Source organism: Bison bison, unplaced genomic scaffold, assembly GCF_000754665.1.
Source record: "Bison bison bison isolate TAMUID 2011002044 unplaced genomic scaffold, Bison_UMD1.0 scf7180017864519, whole genome shotgun sequence".
Lineage (NCBI taxonomy): Eukaryota > Metazoa > Chordata > Mammalia > Artiodactyla > Bovidae > Bison > Bison bison.
In genome coordinates, this window is record NW_011495072.1 from 11,326,360 (window position 1) to 11,351,021 (window position 24,662).

Consider the following 24,662-nt stretch of genomic DNA (forward strand, 5'->3'; position numbering starts at 1 on the left):
TAAGAGACAGGTATGGGAGAGAGGGCTGCAGGGGTGGCGAGCGCACGCGCAGCTGGGAGAGTGGCCCTGGTAGTGTGGCGGTGTGGGTGAGTTGGTTGCAGGTGGACTCGTGTTGGCTCTAAGAATCCCGGAGTAGCCACTGCCGCTTTCTCCTGCCCTTACCATGTTTCTCACCCGGTCTGAGTACGACAGGTCTGTATGGCTCTGGGGGAAGATTGGGTCAGGTAACGGGTGGGCGGACTCGGGGCCCGGTCTGGGCCTGGGTTCTGCCGTGTCATCAGGGCACCCCACGAACCCGAATTCTGGACCAGCCTGGGGGTCTCCTCCCTTCCCCAGGCGTCCGCTGTGTTCTCCAAGGCTAGATTTGCGCCCATCGGCCTCAGTTGTCCTACCGCTGAGTCACTGCTTGATCCCAAGTCGGTGCGGAAGCGTGAAGCTCTGCTTTGTGTTTCGGAAAGAAGGCTGATGGGGGCCGGAACTCTGACCTTTAACCCGGGGAAGGCCAGGAGTCACCCTCTCTCCCCTTCTTTTTGTGCTGAGTGTGACTGCCTTTTAAAAGATGTAAACGCGCTACCTGGAAGAAAAAGCAGTTAGGGATCACTTAATGGGTTTGATGATTTCAGCTGCCTTTTCTTTCTAGGAGGACAGCCTCGTTTTCCGTTTCTTAGTTGTAGGAATAAAGCTGCTATTCCTTTGATTGAGTTGTAGTAGGGCGTCCTGGGATGTTTAGTTTCTGCAGAGGAGCGAAGGAAATCTCAGCTTTACCAAGATACAGTGTCTGGAGTCAGATTTTGTGGGAACTGGAATTTAGAGTGATTCTCAAGAGTTTTGTCATCATGCTGATTCAAATAGCCTTTTTGACTTTTTAAAAAGTTTAAGGGAAGTTGCTTTAAGTGTGTCGAAAACCAAACCTGTTTTTGAAATCAAAGCTGTGAGATTGTTGTATCTATTTAAAAGAAAAAACTTTCAGAGCTTGGAAATGTTAATATTAAGTTGTATCTACTTATGCTGCAGACATTTTTACTTTCAGTTTCTGTTTTGATCAGTTATGATTCACATAGCTATTAAGTTGCTTAAATATTTGAGGCCAGGAAAAGCAGATGTTTTTTCTTTATTAGATGGGTTTGAGAAGCTGCATTTCTTCTCAAGTATATGTTGATCGTGTTGAAAGTTTTATCACTTAGAACCGCTACTTCTAAAAAAAACTGTTTACTGACTCAGAAGATGTATGTGAGGCTTTAAAACTAACTTTTTTCTGCCGTCCTATAAAATATCTTTGTTGGTCGGTATTTATTTTCTAGAACATTGAAGAGAATCGTCTTTGTGTGATACAATTTTGAGTAAGGGTGTGTATGATGGAAATTGTTGTCCTTATCAGAAAACCTTTATTAAGGTTTTTGTGATCATTTACTTAACAGCTTTATTAACTGCTTTGTGTTACTCATTTTTGTATCTTCTTGCATTTGTGCTGAGTCGCTTCACTGGTGTCTGACTCTTTGGGACCTCATGGACTGTAGCCCACCAGGCTCTTCTGTCCAGGGGATTCTCCAGGCAAGAATACTGGAGTGGGTTGCCATTTCCTCCTTCATTGTATCTTCGTAAGAATGCCTAAAATATAGTCTGCTTAGCTAATATACTTAAATGCTTGCTGTGTACAAGGCACTGTTATAGTTGCTGATCATACAGCAGTGAACAAAAATCAAGATCCGTGTTCTCATATGGGAGACTGTCCTTTAAAAACTACTTAACAGGAAAATTCTCTGGTGGTCCAGTGGTTAGAATTCTGGGCTTTCACTGCTGAGGGTGCAGGTTGGATCCCTGGTTGGGGAACAGATCCTGTAAGCTATGAGGTATGGCCAAAAAAAAACCCACCACTATTTACAAAAGTAACTACAGTATAAGTTAGAAATGTGTTCGTGTCATTAGAAAAGCTGAAATCAACACGATGGGAGTTTTAATGACAGAGGTTGCATTTGATATTATAAGGGGATTATGGAAAACTTTAGAAGGAGTTGATATTTAAACTGAGTTCAGGAGTAAGAATGTAATAAATATGCATAGTAAGAGTCAATAGTTTTGAGGCAGAGAATATAAGATAAACAGAGGAGGGGCCATGGGAAAGCCACAGTTCATGTTTGGGAAAACTCTAGGCTTCTGGCACATATGATACACATATGGGAATAGGGGGAGTTCAGAGAAAAACATTGGTGCTAGGTATTGGGTGGTTTTTAATTTGAAGTTGAAGGGTTTGGGTCTTATTTTGTGCCATTAATTATCATTTTAAGTTACATAGTCATAATTGTATTGTATAGAAATTAATTGACTGGATTAGAGAAAAGAGTCAATACCGGTTAGATGGCTGTTACAGTTAGGTGAAAGGTAATGAGGGCATTGAGCAATGGAAGGGAGAGTTGAGTTACTGTGGGGGAGGAACTGATTTAAATTAATATGACTTGGCATATGGTTAATATGGGCAAGGGCTTCCCAGGTGGCTCAGCAGTAAAGAATCTGCCTGCCCATGCAAGAGCTGGAGGTTCATCCCTTGGTCGGGAAGATCCCCTGGAGGAGGAAATGGCAACCCACTCCAGTCTTGCCTGGAAAATCCCGCAGAGAGGAGGCTGTTGGACTACAGTCTGTGGGGTCGCAGAGTCCAACACGACTGAAGAGACTGAGCACTCATGCACTATATGGGAAAAGGGAAGGATTAAGTCAGATCATTCAGAACTTTCTAGCTTGGGAAACTGGGAGGTGGGAGGTGTTTTAAAGTAAAAAATGAAGTAGGAATGGCAGCAGGTGGAGCTGATTTCGAAAGGATGACTGGATTTAAGATATATCAGATTGGAAAGTGTTAAGTGTTTGGTATTAATGGGATATCCATGTGGAAACACTCATAAGACATTCAGATTAACGAGGAAAGAGGTCAAACTGGCAATAGAGATTTGGAAGTACTTTTGCCTGGAAAATCCCATGGACGGAGGAGCCTGGTTGGCTGCAGTCCATGGGGTCGCTAAGAGTCAGACACAACTGAGCGACTTCACTTTCACTTTTCACTTTCATGCATTGGAGAAGGAAATGGCAACCCATTCCAGTGTTCTTGCCTGGAGAATCCCAGGGACGGGGAAGCCTGGTGGGCTGCCGTCAGTGGGGTTGCACAGAGTTGGACACAACTGAAGCGACTTAGCAGCAGCAGCGGCAGTGCTTAGCATAGATGAAATAACCCAGGAAAAGTTTGAAAAGAGGACCAAGAGCAGAGCCCATATTAGAGAAGATATGGGAATACTTCACCAGGATGAAGTTCCTGAATTAGAGCGAAAATACTGTATTCATATTCACAGAATATGGTGGCTCAGACGGCAAAGCGTCTGCCTACGATGTGGGAGATCCCTGGGTCAGGAAGATCCTCTGGAGAAGGAAATGGCAACCCACTCCAGTACTCTTGCCTGGAAAATCCCGTGGACGGAGGAGCCTGGTAGGCTGCAGTCCATGGGGTCGCAAAGAGTCGGACACGACTGAGCTACTAAACTTGCACTTTCATAATCTGTGCCATTCAATACCAATTGTATTGTGACAGAGCAGGATGGGGTTTTTTTTTTGCATTTGAGAGAGGAAAAGTTAGGTGACACAACTAGAATTTAATTCCAGATCTTCTTCCCTGACTTCCCTCTCAGTGATTTTTAAAAAACTGTTCTTTAGTGTCATAAATTTCCTTTTAAATGACCTTAAGGAAAGCACCTCTGGGGAAAATGAGAGGCTGGAATGGTGAGATTCTCCTTTGAGTCCTGATAGAAGCTTGTCTCTGTAGTCAGATTGCCTAAATTCTCCTTCCAGCTCTGGTTCTTATATGCTGAGTGACTTTGAGCAAATTACTCAACTTCTTTGTATCTCAATGTCCCCTTCTCTAAAATAGTATCTGCTTTAGTTTACTTCATGGGATTGTCTGAGGATTAAGTGTGTTGTCATTTCTAGGATTATAACAGTGCTAAGCATATAGTAGATGTGCAGTAAACATCAACCTTTATTATCTGTTTTATGTTTGGGATTTATACACAGACACATATTTCTTTGGGGGGAAAAAAGTTTTTGATAAAACAAATTTGAAAACACTGCTGTTTATCATGATAGTTACATGTTATAAACTCCAGGTTCCATAAACCAAGGAACACAACTATTTGCTTTTATTTGTTCAAATATTCTTCATGTCCATCACGTGCTGAAAGCTTGTATAGCTAATACTATGCTGCCTCTTCTCCAAAGGAATTTCTAACAGACTGGAACAAGGAAAGGTTGGGAATTGTTTAAGGGAGAAGAGCATTCTGGCATATAATTAGTATAATATACTGAGTGAATTAATCAGGTTAGGTTTTAGGAACCACACAGATCTGTCTGTTGTTCTGATAACAATACTAATTCATACTTATAAACAGAGAAGTGTCCCAGTGGCTGATTTCTACTAAAAAGAAATGTCAAATGCACATAATGGAAAGAGGATAAGAATAAATGCATATTTTATTAAGAATTACCTGATAGTTTGGGGGCATGAATTTACCAAAGGGATTCCAAATTGATTCAGGCTTGAGGCAGAAAGTCACCTACTCTCATTAGATCAGTTTGAAGATACTCTGGGAGTGGGAAAGAAGTGTTCTGTATATAGGTTCCATTCTCTTGAAAAACTGTTAATGTACCCAAAAAATAGAAGATTGTTGTGGTTAAAAGAGAATAATGACAATATGCACATCTGAGCTAGCTCTCAGGGAACTTGAGTTTAATGTCTCTACGTTTTTGTTTTTTCTTTTCTCTGAAAATTTTAATACCTTTTTTTTTTTTTTTAAATTATAGGGGTGTGAATACTTTTTCTCCTGAAGGAAGATTATTTCAAGTCGAATATGCCATTGAGGCTATCAAGGTATAGTATCAAGTGGGATAGTTTTTGAAATTTCATGTTTAATGCTTTGCTGGCAGAGCATTTGGAGTAAATGTATTTAAATAATTTCTTTAGAAAATGTTCTTTATCTCCCTTTAATCACAGTTAACCATAAAAATATTTTAACTGAAGTATAGTTGATTTACAGTGTTGGGCACAATTAACCATTTTTATATAACAGATTCAGTCCCAACTATTTGAAAGCTTTTTAAACAAATAACTGCTTCACAGTTATATAAGTAGCTTTTTCTTAGTGGGGTTGGAAGGACATGTTTGTGTTTGTAATGTTCTTAACTATAAAGAGCTGCTGCTGCTAAGTCGCTTTAGTCGTGTCTGACTCTGTGCAACCCCATAGACAGCAGCCCACAAGGCTCCCCCGTCCCTGGGATTCTCCAGGCAAGAACACTGGAGTGGGTTGCCATTTCCTTCTCCAATGCATGAAAGTGAAAAGTGAAAGTGAAGTCGCTCAGTTGTGTCCGACTCTTAGCTGCCCCATGGACTGCAGCCTACCAGGCTCCTCAGTCCATGGGATTTTCCAGGCAAGAGTACTGGAGTGGGGTGAGGGGTATAGAATTCCCGAGTTAGCACCTGTGAGATATTTTGTCATCTTGAACAAATTATTTAACTGATCACCTGTATTCTTGTTGGTAAATTTGTCAATTTGTACTAGATATTTTTGGGACTGAATAAGAGATGTATTCTGTAATCTAACAACAAAATTGAATAGTTCAAACCAGTTTTCAAAAAATTAGTTAGAAAGTAAACTGTATACTGAAATTTAGTTATGTGGGATCTTCTCTTTGTTGGATTGTGAATAGTCTAAATTCTGATTTAAATCTAAATTAGGTCTAGGAGAATTAGGCCCAGGCATCAGTATTTTAAGGACTCCCTCAGTGATTCTAGTGTCTAGCAAGGGTTGAGAATTACTGATCTAGTCCAGCTCTTCACTGTTTGAATCACCTCTACATACCCAAACAGGTTCTGTTTTTGTAGTTCTGGTGACAGGATATTTTCTCACTAGATAGCTCATTCTGTTTGAAAATAGGTCATAATGGTTTAGAAATGTATCCTGTATTGAATCAAGAGTCTAGCTTCATGAAATTGTTTTCAGTTGACCCTAGTTTTACCCTTGAACCGTACAGGATGTTTAAACCTCTTCCGTAAGACAATTGCTCACATATTTGAAGAGAACTGTTGTGTTTCCCTCTAAATTACCTCTTCTAAAAAGTGTATATTGGGAGAAATGGTTGTATGACTGTCTGGAAAAGGGCAAAGCAGATTCTTAGTTGAAGATGTAGAAGTGAAGGTGGAAGCATTGTAATAGATAGTGGGCAGAAAATGATGGGCCAGCTACCTGAGCTGTTTTTCTGTTTCCTCACAATATTGTTTTCCTGAGAGTTAATAATTCTTTTTCAAAAATTTGCCTGATTTAGTATGTAAATATCAATAATTCATCCCCAAGGTCTCCAACTTATGTATATCCTTTCAAAACACCCAGGCACATTAAGTATCCTGTTAAAGACTCTTAAAGAAATCTTTGAGCTCTGACCTGCTCCAACCTGACTGATTCTCTGGGCCTGCGGCATAGCTATACATTTAGGATCTTCTGTTGTCATCTTCCTTTAACTCCCTCTTGCATTGTTTTATTATTTTATCCTTAAAATGATCTGATATAAATCAGGTTGCTTCTGGACTTTCTTTACTTAGCTTAGGATGTGAATTTCTCATGTCTGCTTTATTAAAGAATTAAGAATCCTTTAATTCTTCAAGGATTAAAAAAATTTTTTTTTCTTTAGATTTTTTTTTTCCCCTTGAACTAGCTAGATTCTTTAGATACATTTTTTTGAACTGCAGATCTTGAATTAGTGGGCATTGGGTCAATTTAGCAAGTAGTAGGAGCATCTCTCTTTTTAAGTGGAATGGAGCAATGGATTTCAGGCCCATAGTGTTGGTGATTTCTTTTCTTTTTTTCATGAAACTTTGTTTCTATTATATTTGTTTCTTTGTGTCTATTTGTACATTTTGGTCGTGTTGTAGAATATATTTCTTAATGTAGATTTGGATCAGAAAATTTGAAAACTGCCTCTTCTCATATCATGCCTGAAGGGTATTTTTGGCTACTCACTTCTGAGAGCAGTGTAGGGGAAGAAGGCTGGGATTTATAACATTAAGCTTGTCAATTTTTACTTAATCCCCTTGTTTTGACAGTAGTACTCCTGCCTTTGAATGTGCGTGGTGTCCTCCAATGTAGACACCCTCATTTTATGCTTTCCAGAGTCGTCTGCGAGAGTGGGAATGGGGAGCATACTGTAGCTTTAAGTGTGGAGTAAGGGATCTGGAAATCTGTTTCTTAAGCACACACTGCACTAATCTTGTAATTTTTAGCTGTTCCACTTCTATTCCCAGAGGTCCTTGTTGCCATCATTCCCTTTTTGAGCACCAGTAGTGGGGTGGTCCTGTGATATAAAGCAGGTTGCTTTTGTACTTTGTTTACTTAGCTGAGGATTTGGGTTTCTTGTGTCTGCTAAGTAAATTATCACTTCCCCACCTTCTTTCTTGAAAATTTTGTTGTTTCTGTGGCTTTGCCTTTCTCTTTGTCCTAATATATTTATCCTACCCATGCTTAAGCCCTTTAATCTCCTATCCTCAGGCTTGGGGAAGGAGTGGAGCTAATGTACATATTCAGTCCACACCTTTACTCAGAAGTAAGAGCATTCATTTTTTACATAAAATTCTTTGGCAGTTCATTTCCTGAAGTTATGCATATACCGTGGATTAAGAAAATATACAAATGAAAAGCAGGTATATACATTTAGTAACACTTCTAAATAATGTAATGGCAACCCACTCCAGTATTCTTGCCTGGACAACCCCATGGAGCCTGGCATGCTACCATCCACGGGGTCACAAAAAGTTGGACACGACTTACTGACTCAACAACAACAAAAAATAAGGTCATAACTTTGTGCGTTTGAAAAATAATACAGATATGTATGAGCTATGATCATCCAGTCTGCATATGTGTTGAAAGCATGTTATGCACAATGATTCATGAAATTCGTTCAAATACTTTACGATAACAGACTCCAGGAATCTGATGCCCACACCAACAGTCATTGCTTTTAGAACTAAGTGAAAAAAATGATTATTTAGAGGAGCAAGCACATATAGTCCTGGGAGACATTATGAATGATGGGGTGGGATTTGGATTGGAAAAGGGAAGAGTATATTCCAGGGGTGACGGCATGGCAGAGGTGCAGATGCGGGGGATGACATGGCATGAGAAAATGGATTTGGCTGCAACGAGGGGATCTGGTTAGAGGATAATGTGTAATAAAGTTGGAAGAGAAAAGTATGATTAGGTTTTGAGAACTCTGGAGGCTTGCTTGGATTTTATGTGTAAGCAGTATAGGGAGACATTGGTTCTTCACAGAAGTATAATGAGAATAGCATATTATTGTATCAGTTAGGCTGTCCATGAACAATGCATTGGGAGAGAGATTAAAGATGGGGAGACTAAGTAGGAGGATGTTGAAGTCATCTTGGCACATAAAACAGCTAACATCTGTTGCTCGTTTATTATGTGAAAGTTGCCATTTTAAGTATTTTATGTATTAGTGTGTTTACCCTTCTTGATATATAGATATTGTTATTATTATCCCCATTTTGCAGATGTGAGATGAAGGGTGGGTGACTAGGATGGTGTTGTGCAGCTGGAGGGATGAAATCAATCTATATTGTAGACTGCTAGTGACCTTGAGAGAGATTTTTATGTTGTTGGTGATTTTTCTTTCTTTCCTCTTTTTAAAATTTTTTTAAGTAAAATTTTTTTTCTGGAGGTCACATAGATTTGAGGGATATCACCTTTTGGGATAATTCAAGGTAGCAGAGGTAAAAAGATACCAAGTCCAAAAGAAACATTAGTTGTATTATTTCTCATCCACTATGTTTAGGACTTTAGAACCTGCCCCTCTCCAAAAAATTGGCACTAGAGTTGATTGTTTTCCAGACATTTTGAGGACCTATTGAACTTCCCTTTTACAAGCACAGAATTCTATAAATCAATGGTCTTGCCACTGACGGGAATAGTACATTATTTATTAGGGGACTCCTGTTCTCTCCGTGTACTAGATATGGCTGATTGAAGCTTCTATCCTGTGAAGATATACAGAAAGATTTCTGGTGAGTAGGTGAGACTATTCTTTGACTTCTCCGTGATAACATAACCTGTTTTTCTTTAGCTTGGTTCCACAGCCATCGGGATCCAGACATCAGAGGGTGTATGCCTAGCTGTGGAGAAGAGAATTACCTCTCCACTCATGGAGCCCAGCAGCATTGAGAAAATTGTAGAGATTGATGCTCACATAGGTAAGAAGTAGGGGAAGATCGTTCTGTAGGATCTTGCTGAGTTCATCAGTCTTCTTTGATGTTTCAAGGGAGGTTCATTAGGTGAACATCTTATTCCCTTGTTAGCTGTTGCTTTCCAGGCCATTGTGCATAACATCGGTAGCAGGAAGCAGTTGTAGGATTCACCTACTCCCAGAAGTTCCTTTCTCCCTCAAATTTAGACTTCGCAAATGTGATGGTTATTGAAATATGTAAAAGTTGAATCATAGGCCAGTTCCCTATGATGGCTGGGTCTTCGTGGATGTATAACATTAGGAGGCCACCTGGAGCAGAATTATCGTGTGGGAAGCTAGGGGTGTCCACTGAGAAAAGAGAAATTCTTAAAGATCTTCAGAGTGACTAAGGTGCAGAGAGTATAAAGATAATAGACTTTGACCCCCAAATCACTACTCTTCCTCCGTTTTCAGATTTATCATTTTATTCTATCTCCCCCTGTCTTCCCTTCCTCCCCTTTTGGGTCTCTGATAAATTCCCCTCCTGTAGCTTCTGGCATCATTGTAACATAAGGAGTAGTTCTTATTTATAGCATGGCATTTTAGTTGACTGCCTATATTTTCTTAACCTATCTATTCATCTAATTAATGAAACATTGATGAAATAATTAATTGCGTGAAGACATCAGAACCAAATGCCATGGTGACGAAGGAAGCTTGACACTATCTCTTTCGTAGATACAGAAACTGAGATTTAGTCTTTAAGGATTAGAACATTGTGTCTATCTCAAGCCATCTCATATACCTTTTGGAGGTAGGTCAGGGTCACTTCATTCAACAAACTGACAATCTACTATGCGCCAGACTTTGTGCTAAACACCCGGGACACAGAAAAGAGACATAGACATAGTCCTTTGTGTTCTAGGAGCATGCAGTTTAATCACAGAGATAAACATGTAAATAAGTCAATGTAATTAAGTGATGTAGATATTAAGAAAGACTGTGGCATATGCTTAGTCTTTCTGAGGGGAAATACTTAGTTTTGCCTGGGGCCTGTGGTAGTGAGGCTTTCAGAACATAATTCCATAAAGGTGAGGCTTGAGCCGAGCTGAATTCTAAAGGATGAGGAGCTGTTTACCAAGCGAGTAAGTGTCTGGGTGTAGCAGGGGAGAGCTTTGTGATCAGAGGGTATAGAAAAGAGCAAACCTGTGATGGTGTAAAATATAAAATACCCTGGCACCGGCAACTTGGGATGACTGGGAGGTATAACGTGGTAAGAAATGAGTCTGGGATCAAAGAGTGTCCTTTTTACCATATGAAAGAGCTTAAACTTGATCCTTTTGCATTGACATCAAAGATTGTATGCATTGAGGTGATATGATCAGATTAGGATTTTAGAAAAACCATTCTGACAGTAGTGTTGAAGGTAGAGTGAATGGGACTGAAACTGAAGGTGGGGAGACCAGGTCAAAAAATTTTTTCACAGTCTAAATAAAGAGATGAGGAAGGCTTTAGCCAAGGAAGTGGCCGGACATCGGCGAGGTAAGGATTAATACCAGACAGGCTAATCAGATAGTGATCGATAGAATTTTGGATTTTTGATTGGTTATGAGGGCCAGGGGAAGATGGAGTCAAGTAGGGGAATGAGTTGAATCTGTGGTCTCTCCATGCAGATATATTAAGGGAGTCATTTGGCTTTATAGGTCTGAACTGTGGGAGTGAGACCTAGGCTGGAAATTTGGATTTGAGTCATGACATGTTAAGTAATAGCCATAATCTTGGCTTCCTGGGCCATCTCTACTGTAACTAGTTGGTGTTTGGCCAGGAAATGAGATTTTTTATTTTACTTTAGGGTGTTCCACTGTAGCTTATAGTGAGATAGTTATTGAAAATTTTTTCCCCTTATTTTTCCTATTGGAGTGTTAGTGCTTGCATGGGCTACCAGGAGTGCTAAAGGAATGTTTGAGTATGTAAATACGACAATTCATGTTTGATTAGCTGTCCTTCTCTGTCTTCTCTCTTAATAGCTGGACTTCTGTGTCACTGTGGATGGTTTTTGTTAGTGATATAATTATACTTGTGTTCAGTGCAGATACTTGCTCATTTAATCTTGTGGGTATAGTGCTGTGGGATTGCTGGCTGGCTGCTGTGGTTTCATTCCAAAACTTCAGTTATTTCCTGAGTGGATGAAAGAGTTCTACAAGGATCTGGCTTACTGGGTCACTGTTGCTTTTACATTGCAGGTTGTGCCATGAGTGGGCTAATTGCTGATGCTAAGACTTTAATTGATAAAGCCAGAGTGGAGACACAGGTAAAGTCAGCATCAACTCTCCTTTCTACCATGATGCTTGGGTTCCTTGTTTAGTGATGATACAACTGCCTGGGCTGTACTGCAGCTATCTGTGTTAAAATCTGATGTCGCTCTTGGGAGTGATTTTGAGCAGAACCCCTGGTTGTAACTTTCTGAGGCCTGGAGTCTAGCCATCCAACCATTGCGGCTCTAAGGAAGCCCTGGTAAATAGTGCTGACAGTCTCTTGCTTTTTCTTGATTTGCCTTATATAAAGTAGGCGTTGCACTGCATTCTGTTCCCTAATTGACTTTCTGTGGGAGCACCATAGCAGGAGTAGAGGTAGCTAAAGGAGTTTTGCCCCACCTGCCCTTTGCTGCTAGGCTTGCAAATGACAGCTCTCCTGTGGTGAGTAATGATATGTGCCAGGTGATAAATGCTGCTTAGGAATACTGATTTTTTTTTTTTTTTTTAACTGAGCTCTTGCTGCCTGCAGAGTAGACTGGTCAAAAAAAAAAAAAACCTGATTGGTAAAAATTCTTTGTGCTTATTTGCAAGTTTGCTGTCAGTACTTACGTAAGAATAAGTCATTCAGTTTAAAATCCAACAGAATAATAAAATAGAATCTTTGAGGGAAAGTGGCACTCAGCTATTAACTTGCACTTTGTGAAGAGACTAAATTTGGTTCTTTGAGGGGTTAGCTGTTTTTCAAGGGAGCGATCCTCTAGCCATCATTGCCCAGAGTCCTTTTGGTATAACTTTATTTCCAGAGCTATTCCTCTTTCTCTCATGCAGTCCCAAACATTTGAGTTTAGTGTTAAGGAAAACACACCCGAGCTTGAGCCTTTAGTTTTTAACCACAGTTCAAAGGGATGTGTGTAGTGAGATGGTGGGCTACTTTTAATGCCCTTCTTGTGAAAGGCAGACCATGCATTGCTCTTCTTTTAGAACCATTGGTTCACCTACAATGAGACCATGACTGTGGAGAGTGTGACTCAGGCTGTGTCGAATCTGGCGCTCCAGTTTGGAGAAGAAGATGCAGACCCAGGTGCCATGGTGAGTGTGGTGACTGCGCCAAGCTGTCTTGCTGTCCTGTGGGACTTAGGGTGTCTGTCCTCGGAGCATGTCTTTCCCTGGTCTTCTTGCCCTCTTACTTCACTGCTGTTCACCTTATTATCTTCTGATTTGTTGTTCTAGTCCCGTCCCTTTGGAGTAGCACTGTTATTTGGAGGAGTTGATGAAAAAGGACCCCAGCTGTAAGTACCGTTTTGCCATTTTTCTCCTGATTCCTTTTCGGGAGACTTTTTTATCATTTGGGATGGGATTGGTTGTTTATCAACTGAGAAAGATTATTATAGAGTTGTAAAAATGAAGGCCTTCTAATTCTATAAAGTCAAGTGATTCTGGGCTGCTTACACAAAGACAAATTTGGGGATTTTATGAAGAGCACCCCTATTGGAACCAGTGCTACTTCTGGAAAGAAAGGAGAAGTAACTTTGTTACTATAGTCAAGATATGTTTAGAGCCTTGCTTTCGAATATTGATTTGATCCTTATCCTCAAATGGTATTTGGATAGTCATACATAAGTGTCATATTTATATATACTGTATGTATAGAGTATATTTATATGTACTTCTCTAAATCCCAGAGGAAATTATTGTTTTCTTAAGCACTTTTTAAAAGATCTGATTTCTCCAGCCATGGAACGTCTTTTGGACGTATGCCTTGGTATTTCCTGGCTGCAGGGCCAAGCATTTATATTTTTTTAGAGAGATGTTTGTAATGGAAAATATCACCATTTCTTAAGCATTTTAATCCTCTTCTTTTTGGTGGTGTTGCAGGTTTCACATGGACCCATCTGGAACCTTTGTACAGTGTGATGCTCGAGCAATTGGCTCTGCTTCAGAGGGTGCCCAGAGCTCCTTGCAAGAAGTTTACCACAAGGTAATTAAGCATTCTCATGCCTTCATTATTATTTTTAAAATCAGGGTAGAATTTACATACAATAAAATGTACAGACCTAAGAATTTATATCTGTGAATTTTGATGATTGTGTATACCCTGGTAATCACCACTTAAAATATAGAACCCTTCCATCATCCTGTCCCAAAATGCTTGCCTCCTCTCCAGTCAGTCTCTCCCTCCCTTTCAGCCACGTTTGCCATTGTAGATTAGTTTTGTCTGGCCTTTTTATAAATACAGCCATACAGTTTGTGTTTTTGTGTCTGCATTTTGTTCAACATACTGTTTTTGAGATATGTTCATGTTCTTGAACATTTCAATAGTTTCTTTTTATTGATGAGTGATACACCATGGTATAGATATACCACAATTTGCTTATCCTTTATTTTTATAGCTTTACTTAGCATTTTATATTGACTACTCTGGCTCTTCAAGCAAGTGGGCTTTTTACCTTTGTGAGATGGGAAGATTTGGTTTTGGGTGACTCATTGTAGTGGCTGAAGACTGCTATACTTGTCATTCAGGTGGTTCATACAGGGATGTCTGCTTATAACGGCCCTTCATAGCATTGCTTTTACATGTGCAGGAAATTAAGTATAAAATGGGGTAAGAAAAGAGCAGATTTTCTAAACCTTTGGGCTACCTTCTAGATCATTTGGGAATTATTCATAGGATATCACCATTATTTTCTTGTTTTTAAATTAAAAGACAAGGACTGGAGAAGTTTAACTCTTTGTCCTTCAAAGATCACTTACTGTATTAAAGTTGAGGACTTTATTCTGGTTCAAAATAAAGCTTTTTTTCTCTGAATAAATGTACTCTACTTATATACCACTTACTTGAATTCTACAGATAATGCACTGTACTTACTAAGATGTTTAATTTATTAATATTTGCTGAATCATTTTTTCAGAAAGATGGGGGTTATAAGGGGGATCTGTGTAGGAAAGGAGTTATTGTACGATTAACGGCCACTCTTTTTACCCTCTTTGTTTCAAGTCTATGACACTGAAAGAAGCCATCAAGTCTTCACTCATAATCCTCAAACAAGTAATGGAGGAGAAGCTGAATGCAACTAACATAGAGGTACTTTTCTGTTTTATTGATTTTTATTCAGATATCATAGCTCTCATTGCTAAAGATTAAATAGGTCAAGACAGTCACATTTTTATATGCTCAGTTCTTAAGAAATTACTGGTTTCCTTTGAGTAAGCAATTCTAGTAAAGTAGTAATGGCAGAAGCCAAAGTGTGATGAGTTAAAGAAGAAAAGGGAGTGATGGAGTGGACAAAGCAAGAATATGCTGCCTTCTCAAGAAGACATTAATGTCAGCAGCAGCAGGCAGCATTAAAGAAAAGGATTTTTGTCTTTTTAAGGATACGGAAAGACAAAAAATACTTTTATAGTCTGAAAAGAAGCAAGAGAATAGAAAAAATGTTAAAAGAATTTAAAGCAGAAGTTAGTGATGGGAAATTTCTCGAGAGAGAAGACGTGGTACAAATGAAGGAGTTCATTTTGGAAAGTAGAATTGATTCAGCATTATATAGAATACCCATTACATGCCAGGTATCAGTAGATGCCAGGGATACAGACACAAAGTCCAGTTCCAATTTAAGTGTTACTAGTATACTGTGTGGTATAGAGGACATACAAATAATTACAGCTTGGGTTGATACTTCGGTAATAGCAATAAGAATGGATTGACACGGGAACATATAACTTACACTGGGACATTAGGAAAGGCTACTGGAAGAAGTGATGTTTGGAAAAGGGAGAAGAGAATGGTATTCTGGAAGAGGAGATAGCACATGTAAACCATCATCGGGCATCAAAGGGAACCTTGAGGATTTTGTCTTATTGTTGGAATGTGAGATGTATGTAAGATGGGGAGATGATAAGAGATGACACTGGAGAGACATGGACTAGATTTGGAATGCCCTAATTTAACGTTCCAAGAAGTAGACAGGAAGAAAGGAAGTAATGATAAGGTAAGTTCGGAAATGAATTGGGAGAGAGGGATTATATTTCCCTGGTGACTGTTAGATCACCTTCTGAGGGTGGGTCAATGCAACAGTGAAATTAAGAAGAATGGGAAATATTTGGAAAAGTGTTTTCAATAGGGAAGAGAGAAGACAGGGATGAGTAAAAGGATTGCTGAATCACATTAAAATACTGGCTAAGGCTGGAATCACAAATTGTTGTAAAAAGTCAGGATAGTGGTTACCCTTGGAGGCATGGTGTGTATGTATGTTTTAATTCAGAAAAACTTTTAAAGATCAACTGAGGCTGGAATCACAAATAAGCAATTAAACTAGTCAGCACTTAACCAGGATACTTCTCAGCTGTACTCTTTATGGACTGAGAAAATGTGTATTTGAATTAAACCTCTGAAGGAGGATTGACGGGTTGTGGGCAGAAGAATGGAGAGTATTGTTATCAGTCTGTCACCAGTAGAGCCAGCTTCTGTGGCTGCAGGGAAAGGGGCAAAATTGGATGCCAGGACAGGGGCTGGCCTAAAGGTAGGGCGATCTGAGAAGAGTTGGGATGTGGGGGTTGGGGGGCATTTGGCTTGCTTGGATTCTTTACCACTGAGCCACCTGGGAAGCCCCTTATTTTCTCTAGAGAAATGTCTGTTCAAGTCCTTTGCCCATTTTTAATGTGGGTTATTTGGCTTTTTATTGTTGAGTTATAGGCTCAGTGGGATATTCTTGATTCTGAAATGCATAATGCAGTTAATAATAATTTATAAAAGTTCCTCCCAGCTTAAATTTGGATTGACATTCCCTTGAAAACGTTATCTTGGTTATTCCTTTGTCTTTCTCTTCCCATCACCAATTTTCAACCAAACCTATTAGAACAGGTGTTTGTCCTCAGTTTCTCAATTACGTTTATAACTTGTTGTTGAGTCATTAAGCCACGTCTAACTCTTTGTGGACTGCAGCACGCCAGGCTTCCCTGTCCATTACTACCTCCAGAGTTTGCTCAAACTCATGTTCATTGAGACGGTGATGCTATCCAACCATCTCATCCTCTGTTACTCCCTTCTCCTCCTGCCCTCAATCTTTCCCAGCATCAGGGTCTTTTCCAATGAATCTTTCTCTAGAAAAATAAAAAAATTAAACTTACCTTTGTCAGCCTCTGTCTCTACCTAGTATCCTTTTTGAAAGATCAACTTTGTTGAGGTATAATGTACATGCTATAATGGGGACTTATTTTAAGTTTACAGTTCAGTGAATTTTGACAAATGAATTACCCTTGTGTCTACCACCACAATCAAAATACAGAACATTTCTGTCATCCCCAAAAGTTCCCTTAATGCCCCTTTTTAGTTACTGACCTGCTTTTTGTCACTATCGGTTTGCTGTGCATCTTCTAGAATTTCTTATAAGTGGATCTACAGTGTGTATTCTTTTTGTGTTTCACTGCTTTCACTTAGCTTCATAATTTTGAGATTCAAGAGCCTGTTACATTTTATTGCTATTGATTGTCTTTTTTAACCTTTAATTGCTAGACGATGAATCTGTATTCATCGTCCTCACTGCCTCACCTCTCAATTATTCCTCGATCACTGCCATTGGTTTCTGTTATTTTCGAGACTGCCCCTTGCTAACATACTCCTCTTATCAGATTTCATGGTCATTTTTAAGACTTGCTATATGAATTTTTCTGAAGCAGACACCGCAAATTTTCGACACTTCTAAAACTTGTCGTTTTTCCTGAAAACCATTTCCTCCTCTCATGTTTCTAATTCTGAAAAATGACAAGGTGACACCTGTAGTGTGCCTGTCATTCACAGCAGAAACCTTGAAGACATTGACCTCCCTTTGTCTTCACTGATTTGTGCCTTTGCCTCCTTAAATAACTCTCACGTCAGTGCCTCTTCTTCATCCCTTCTCCCAGGGCCTTCTCTTGTTAAGTCTCTCGTTTTTCTGCTGCCTTGTATATTCTCAGAGATTTCCTAACTGGTCTTCCTGCTTCTAGCCTTGCCCTCCTCGTTTTCATTCCATTTCCCCTGCTACTTCATTGTGCTACTGAAGTGGATTTTCTGAATTGCGTAGCTAATCTCGATTGTTCTCCACTTTAAAAAAGTCTTTTCTAGGGGGATTCCCAGGTGGCTTAGTGGTAAAGAATCCATCTGCCAATATGGGAGATGCAGAAGACACTGGTTCGATCCCTCGCTTGGGAAGATACCCTGGAGGAGAAAATGGCAACTCAATCCAATATTCTTGCCTGAAAAATCTCATGGAGCCTGAGGGCTACAGTCCATAGGGTCACAAAAGAGTTGGACATGACTGAGTACAGCACACACATATGGGCAGCCAGCTGCTAAAAAAGTCTTTTTGTGACTCTTATTGTCTGCAAGATAAATTCCAAACTTCTTTTCCTGTCACAATAATTCACTACCTCTTAAAGCATACGTTTAACCTGTTAGGTTAATTTTACCTGAAGTTATCATTACATCAATTAAAAATTGCTAATCTTACATGCAAGAGATACAAGAGGCACAGGTTCAATCCTTAGGTCAGGAAGATCCCTTGGAAAAGGGAATGGCAACCGTCTCCAGTATGCTTGCCTGGAAGTTTCCATGGATAGAGGAGCCTGGCAGGCTGGAGTCCATGGGGTCACAAAGAATGGGCTGCAACTGAGCATACGTCGGAAGGTTAAATAGCAAGTGTGCTGGTAGCAGGGCTTCCTCGGTGGTAAAGAATCTGCATGCCAGTGCAGGAGATGCAGTTCAGTCCCTGGGTCAGGAAGATCCTCTGGAGGAGGAAATGGATACCCACTCTGTTATTCATGCTGCGACAATCCCATGGACAGAGGAGCCTGGTGGGCTACAGCCCATGGGATTGCAAAGAGTCAGACATGACTGAGTACCCATGCACAAGCATAGAAAAAAAAACAAAAAATTTTACATGCAATTATCTTTAAATCCTCACAGTAGCCCTATGGGATAGGTGTTCCTATTTCCATTTTACAGAGGAAGAAACTGAGTCTTTCAGAAGGTAGGACCTTGCCCAGAGTAATAGCATTGGTAAATGGAGGGATCAGGGTTTGAACTGCCTCACCTCTCATTTATTCCTCAATCACTGCCATTGGTTTCTGTTATTTTCGAGACTGTCCCTTGCTAACATACTCCTCTTATCAGATTTCATGGTCATTTTTAAGACTTACTATATGACTTTTTCTGAAGCAGACACCTCAAATTTTGAACACTTCTAAAACTTGTCATTTTGGGGCCTTATTTGGGGATGTGTACTTTTAACCACTTTAATATACTGTGTCTCTGAGCTCTCACTCCTAGTACTCTCCATTTTGTCTCATCTCATATGCAACCTCTGCTCTAGCCATTCAGAATTATTTTCAATAATTCTGTTTTTTTTTTGCAAATACATCATCTTGCTTCATGCTTTTATGTATTTGCATATTCAGCCTGCCCTCTGCTACTTAAGATTGCTGTCCTTGAAGCCTTCCTGGACTCTCTAGATTACTCCTTTGTCCCTTTCTCTGTGTGCCAGGCTCTGTTACAACCCTTATCTGACATTAAAAGCATTTGGCCTCTATAACCCTTAGTGACAGACTTTATCTTTGGATCTATAGTGCCTTGTACAACCATAACTTGTACACAGGTGCTTAGCAGTTAATTATTGATCACATCAGGAAAAGAAAATAACTCTTTATCTACCTCACAGAGGTTTTTTGAAAGTGAGATGAATAGAAAAGTAGCTTTCATATTCATTATGTAAATAAATGTATCATTATGTAAATGCAATGGATTATTTTTACTCATCTAGTGATGAGTACCTTTCTGAAAGCAGTATTTGGTTTAAGTCCTATTAGTATTGATTTGCAGCCTGGTTTTACGGGACTATTCTAATTCAGGATTACCCAGTTTCTGGTTTTTAGCCCTTGTAATGGTTTAGGAGGACTAGCTTGTGAGCCATCGGTGACTTGACAAAAACTCTAGCCCCTCACTCTTCCTCTGGTTTATTGACTTTGTATCTCTCTGTCCTCATGTCCTTAAGGGAAGTGTTTATATATTTTAATTTCCTTGAAATAGAACTTATGGTCTATATGGACACCAATAAATTATTTGACATATATTTTACAAATGTGTTTGGGACTCTTCTGACATTTCAGGTACTTGGATAGATCTTTTAAGAGAATCTAGTGGAGACTGCAGGGTTTTTTTAGTTTGTCCCTAGATTAGATCTTCAGGTGTTTTGAGATGTGCAGTCATAGTCTTTTTCTAAATTTTACCTGTAGTTGAGGCAGACTTTCATGTTCATATCATGGAACTGGATGGGCAGTTTTCAAATTATACTAAATACTAGTAGTGAATATTACTCAAAAAATGCCCTACTGTGTTTAATTTTAAAGTTAAAAAATAAAATATAAGGAAATGACATCTCAAACAAACACAAAAGCTGAAGGCAAAAATGAAGTTGCCCGTATTCCTCGGTGTTGCCCTAAAACATGGGACTGTGTTGTCAGTAGAGATGATGGGAAACCTGGGGATTTGGTTAAATTTGAAACTAAGCATCTTCTGCCCCTAGTCTTATATTGCTTAAATATGTTGTAACCTTGACTGCTGGATTTTACAAATACCTTGAGTCACAGCTGATTTCCTATTGTCAGTGTTAATGGGATCTTTTCATGGCCAGTCCTTTTAAAAAACAAAACAAACCTTTTTCTTACTAAGTTAGCATATAGACAATTTTATAGAAAATAGTACCCAACAATAATAGTTAGGTGGTGCTTATTATAATGTTTTAAGCACTGTTCTAAGCATTTTACATGGATTGACACATAGTCGGACACGACTTGGCAACTGAACAACAGCAGCAATCGTATGAGTTAGGTGCTATTCTTATTATTATCTCCATTATCCCAATATAAATTGAGGCACAGCGTGTCCAAGTATCCCAGGGTCACACACAAGCTCAACTTGCAAGTGTGTGAATATGCTTGTCTATTTCAGAATTTAACCTGTCTAAAGAAATCTTCAACAGAAAAACGTTCTGACCCCAATTTACTGCTGCTTTTGTGATCCTTGTTGAAGTAATCTCAAGAAGTGACAATGATACCAGGCATTTGGTTAACTATTATGTGGTTGGTTAACCTCAAAATAGAAAATTTGGTCAATAAGAGTTTTTATTTTAGAGTCAGAGAGCTATTTTAGGGACCTGCTGCTGGAAAGGCTATCCCTGGGACAGCAGATCCCTTAGTTCCTAATGGACAGCTGCATCACCAACAACTCCTGACCATGCGAGGACTAAAGCAGGTAATCGAGCCCAGTTTATTAACCCTTCTCTGTTTTCTTTCCAGCTAGCCACAGTGCAGCCTGGCCAGAATTTCCACATGTTCACAAAGGAAGAACTTGAAGAGGTTATCAAGGACATTTAAGGAAGTGTGATCCATAGAATTTCTTGGGGACAATTTCAGTTCTTCTAGTTGCCCTTAACTTTTATTTCCAGCTCCAGTTCCTTGGGAAATCTCCAGTGTATGTGCATTTTTTTATGATGTCTGTACATAAAGGCAGTTCTGAAATAAAGAAACATTTAAAATATTTAATAGACTATTCTTTTTTAATGCAGTCTTGTGTATAAAATGCTTATATTAGGGGCAAAGAGGATGGTGGTATTAACAGCCCTATCCTACCAGAATATTCTAAAATTGTTTTAGTGGCTCTCTACAACAGAATCAACTTATTATCAATTCCTTGGTGTTGACAGATGAACTTCCAGCTGGTCCAACTCCTTCTCATGTGTAATAGATATTAATACTACTGTGAACCCATTTCAGTTCTGTAATTTTTCTTGAGTAAATGGGTATTTTTGCTGCTTTCCTTATATGAAGAAGATGCTACTAACTGACCATCAAAAAGAACATGTTTTGAGCTCCTCCCCCAAACACTGATGGCTTGGAATAAGCCAGCTACAATGTTGTACTAGTTCTTGTGCCTTAATAGATAATTTGGAATGAGATTTTTTTTTTTATGAAGTCAATCACTATAAAAGAAATGAATTCATGATCTTGGTTTCGCTGGCAATCAAAAGTGGATTAAATTCAGAAGTAGTTTTCATTAGACTTGGAAATATACTATGAATTTCCCCCATTAGAGCTGCCATTATATGACTGGTTGAGATTATTTTAAAAATCAATCTGTTGGAGCCTAAAAATGGCCATGTGAAGTAGGTATCTTTACTTATAACATCATATTTAACAGATGAAGAATCTAAGGAGATGTGACCATAGACACAAAAAATTAAGCTCTTAGGACTTGAACACAGATTTTTCTGGTTTTAAATTATCAGCTCTTAATTTTTAAAGTGTCGGGTATGAGAAGCCTAGATACCTACTGAGTAAGAGGGAAACCTCAATGAGATTTGAGAATATACTGTCCACAACATGACTAATCCATATGTGAATAATGCATAATTGATTGTGTATTATTTTCATTAATATTTCTAGGAAATTTTACTCTATTAAAATTCTGATTATTTGAATACGCTGAATTCATATTAAATTCATACCTTTTCCCAGCAGAAAACGTGTCCTTATATACATTTGGAAACTGCAATGATGGGAAACATTTGGGAAAAAAGCTTTGCTTGAGACACACACACATAAAGAAAATAGGGAACTAAAGGTATATTGTCACCAGTGTTCTGGAGACAGTTCTAGTGATATATTAAATATTGCATAATCATGAGATTAGTTTCTCTCACATTCACTTCTTAAATCCTAATAGGAAATGCCATTGAAAAATCATCTCAACTAATATTTATTCAGATTTAGCAAATTTGAGTACTAAAAATATAGTAAGGTTTTAGGCATTGGAGATAGAGCTGTGGTGTAGGTATGGTCTGTGCTCCAGTGAAGCTTCTAGTAGGGAGAACTAGACAATAAATACCTATTTTAACTCAGTGTAGATGAATGCAGCAATGGACTAAACATGCTTTAGGGAAAGGTGAAGTTGTGTCTTGGAATCATGTATATTATGTAGGGAAGAAAAAATACTAAGGAATAAAGTAGCTCTCAGCCTCAGCTTACACTGTACAGGTGAAACAAAAGTAATTCCCTTTGTAATCCCAATTACAGAATTATTGGAAGAGATCGACTTCAGTTTTCTGCAGAATTTTAAAATGTCCTTTAAGGTTTTTTTGCGTCTGTTTAAATAGAAGAGACATAATCTTACTGACAAAAACAATGGTTATGTGATGTGTACCTGCTTTCAATTCATCTTTCTGGTTTAGGATTTATCTTGGAGAATAGTATGGTTTTAGTAATAGGATAAATTTACATATTTTAGTCTTGCAAGTAAGGTAAGATCTTAGCTGTGGTATTTCACAAAGGAGGTCTGACAGTGCAACTTTTATATTTAGTGCCTGTGTCATTAGACGAAAGTGAAATACTGAAATAATTCATTCACTCAAACACTGAGTGCCATATGCCAGGTACCGTGTCCCCAGCGGCTGGTACAGTTTGAAGAAGGCAACATACTCTGTAAGCATATAATGAAAACTGAAAGCAATATATTAAATAACTGCAACGATATAATGAGTTTAAATAGTAGGGTATTTAGTAATTTCTCCAGGAGATGGCACTGTTGAGTTGGCTTTTTTCTTTTCAGGCAGTAAGACAATAGACCATTCATGTATTGGCCCAAACAAAGAAATATTCCTGTATAGCCTGTCTTCTCTCTCCAGCTAATCACATGCTACTGGAACTGACTGTCTTGTGATCTACTCCCCAGTTGGCATAGATTAAAAAATAATCTGTATTTTAAAAATCTGACACATTGTAGTTAATGGAAAAAGAACAAATTGTTGACCAGTTTTCATGGAGCTTTATCTTGTCAGTTCAGTAGCTGAGAACTTGGAAGACTATTCCAGTGATTTTACCTTTCAAAATTATATTTTCACTTGTCACACCTTACTATGGTTGTTCTGGCAAAATGTAAATTTGTAAACATTAAAGTAGTAAATTTTTGTTTGCAAATTAACATGACTAGAGGATTTTAATGTAACACGGGTTGGGGCACTGCACCATTCATTTTGCTCTACAATATCATTTGGGTTTACCTGCAGTAATTGTTAAGAGTAATTTTTAGTGACTTTATTTGGGTGTAATGTTTTGTATATTTTGTGTCTGTTCCCTATTTTACAGAACAACTGGCATTCTGAAGGGATGGAGTCAGTAAGGAGAAAATCCAGAACTGGTTTTACCTGCACTACATGTTCCAGAATAGTTACGTGTGCAGTTTCTGCGATAAAGGCAACAGCTTAGGGATTTTATTTATTGGAGGCAGGATGCTAAATTAGGGGATATCATATATTGAAAATCAAACTTGTGCTGTGCACTCACTGCAGGGTTAAAGTACTTTGATAAAGATAAATGTGCATTTACGCAATAATGTCTAAAGTAGGCACTGGGCAATTATATTGCACCCTTTTACCTGCATTGCACCCTTTTACCTGCCCCAACATCTACTTTCTAACTCCAGGAAAACCAATAAGCAATTCCTGTTTTGGCCTAACTCCCTACCTAAATGGAAGATGAGTGAGAAGAGATTTCACCAGGCTTGCGTGAGTCACGGATGTCCTGATGTCTATGTGCCTCACAAGACTCAGCCCACACAATTCGCATTCACTTTTGTCAGCAAGGCGGCTGCTGCAGTAGACAATGGACGCTCCAAAGTGCGGGGGTTAAAAACCAGAAGCACCGGTTCATGAAGGAGCCCCCTTTTCCAGATAAGTGAGCTCAGGGATTCTCTGAGAAAATTTTCCAGGCGCTGCCGCAACCCAAAGGAATTTTAGGGGTGTCTCTGGGGGAGAAGAGGGGACCAACCCAGCCCCAACTTGAGGGTGCCAGAGAGAGTAGTGGGGGGTCGGGACGTCACGGAGCGGGGGGCATTCTTGTGAAGGAAGGAAGCTCCTCTTAACTCTGGAAGCCGGGCCTTGGAGACGCGGGGCGAGCGGGGGATGACCTCAACCGTCTCTGCCACGTTCCAGCCAATCAGTCCCGCATCTTGGCATCCGAATCCAGGACCCCCGAAGCCGGAGGCGACGCGAGCCAATGAGCAGTAGGCCGGGGAAGAAGGACAAGCGGCCAGCCTATGGGGGCGGAGAGGCCCGGCTCCGCGTATCC

The 24,662-nt window shown here is 39.3% G+C and overlaps 1 protein-coding gene across 1 annotated transcript; it reads left to right on the forward strand.

Annotated features, from left to right (window-relative positions):
- Positions 1–34: 34 nt before the first annotated feature.
- Positions 35–21,078, forward strand: PSMA5 (proteasome (prosome, macropain) subunit, alpha type, 5). Its single transcript, XM_010830912.1, has 9 exons — positions 35–192; positions 4,837–4,903; positions 9,163–9,289; positions 11,505–11,572; positions 12,498–12,605; positions 12,747–12,805; positions 13,392–13,494; positions 14,512–14,598; positions 20,838–21,078. The coding sequence occupies exons 1-9, from the start codon at positions 164–166 to the stop codon at positions 20,913–20,915; spliced, it is 726 nt and encodes a 241-aa protein (XP_010829214.1). The 5' UTR covers positions 35–163; the 3' UTR covers positions 20,916–21,078.
- Positions 21,079–24,662: the final 3,584 nt, after the last annotated feature.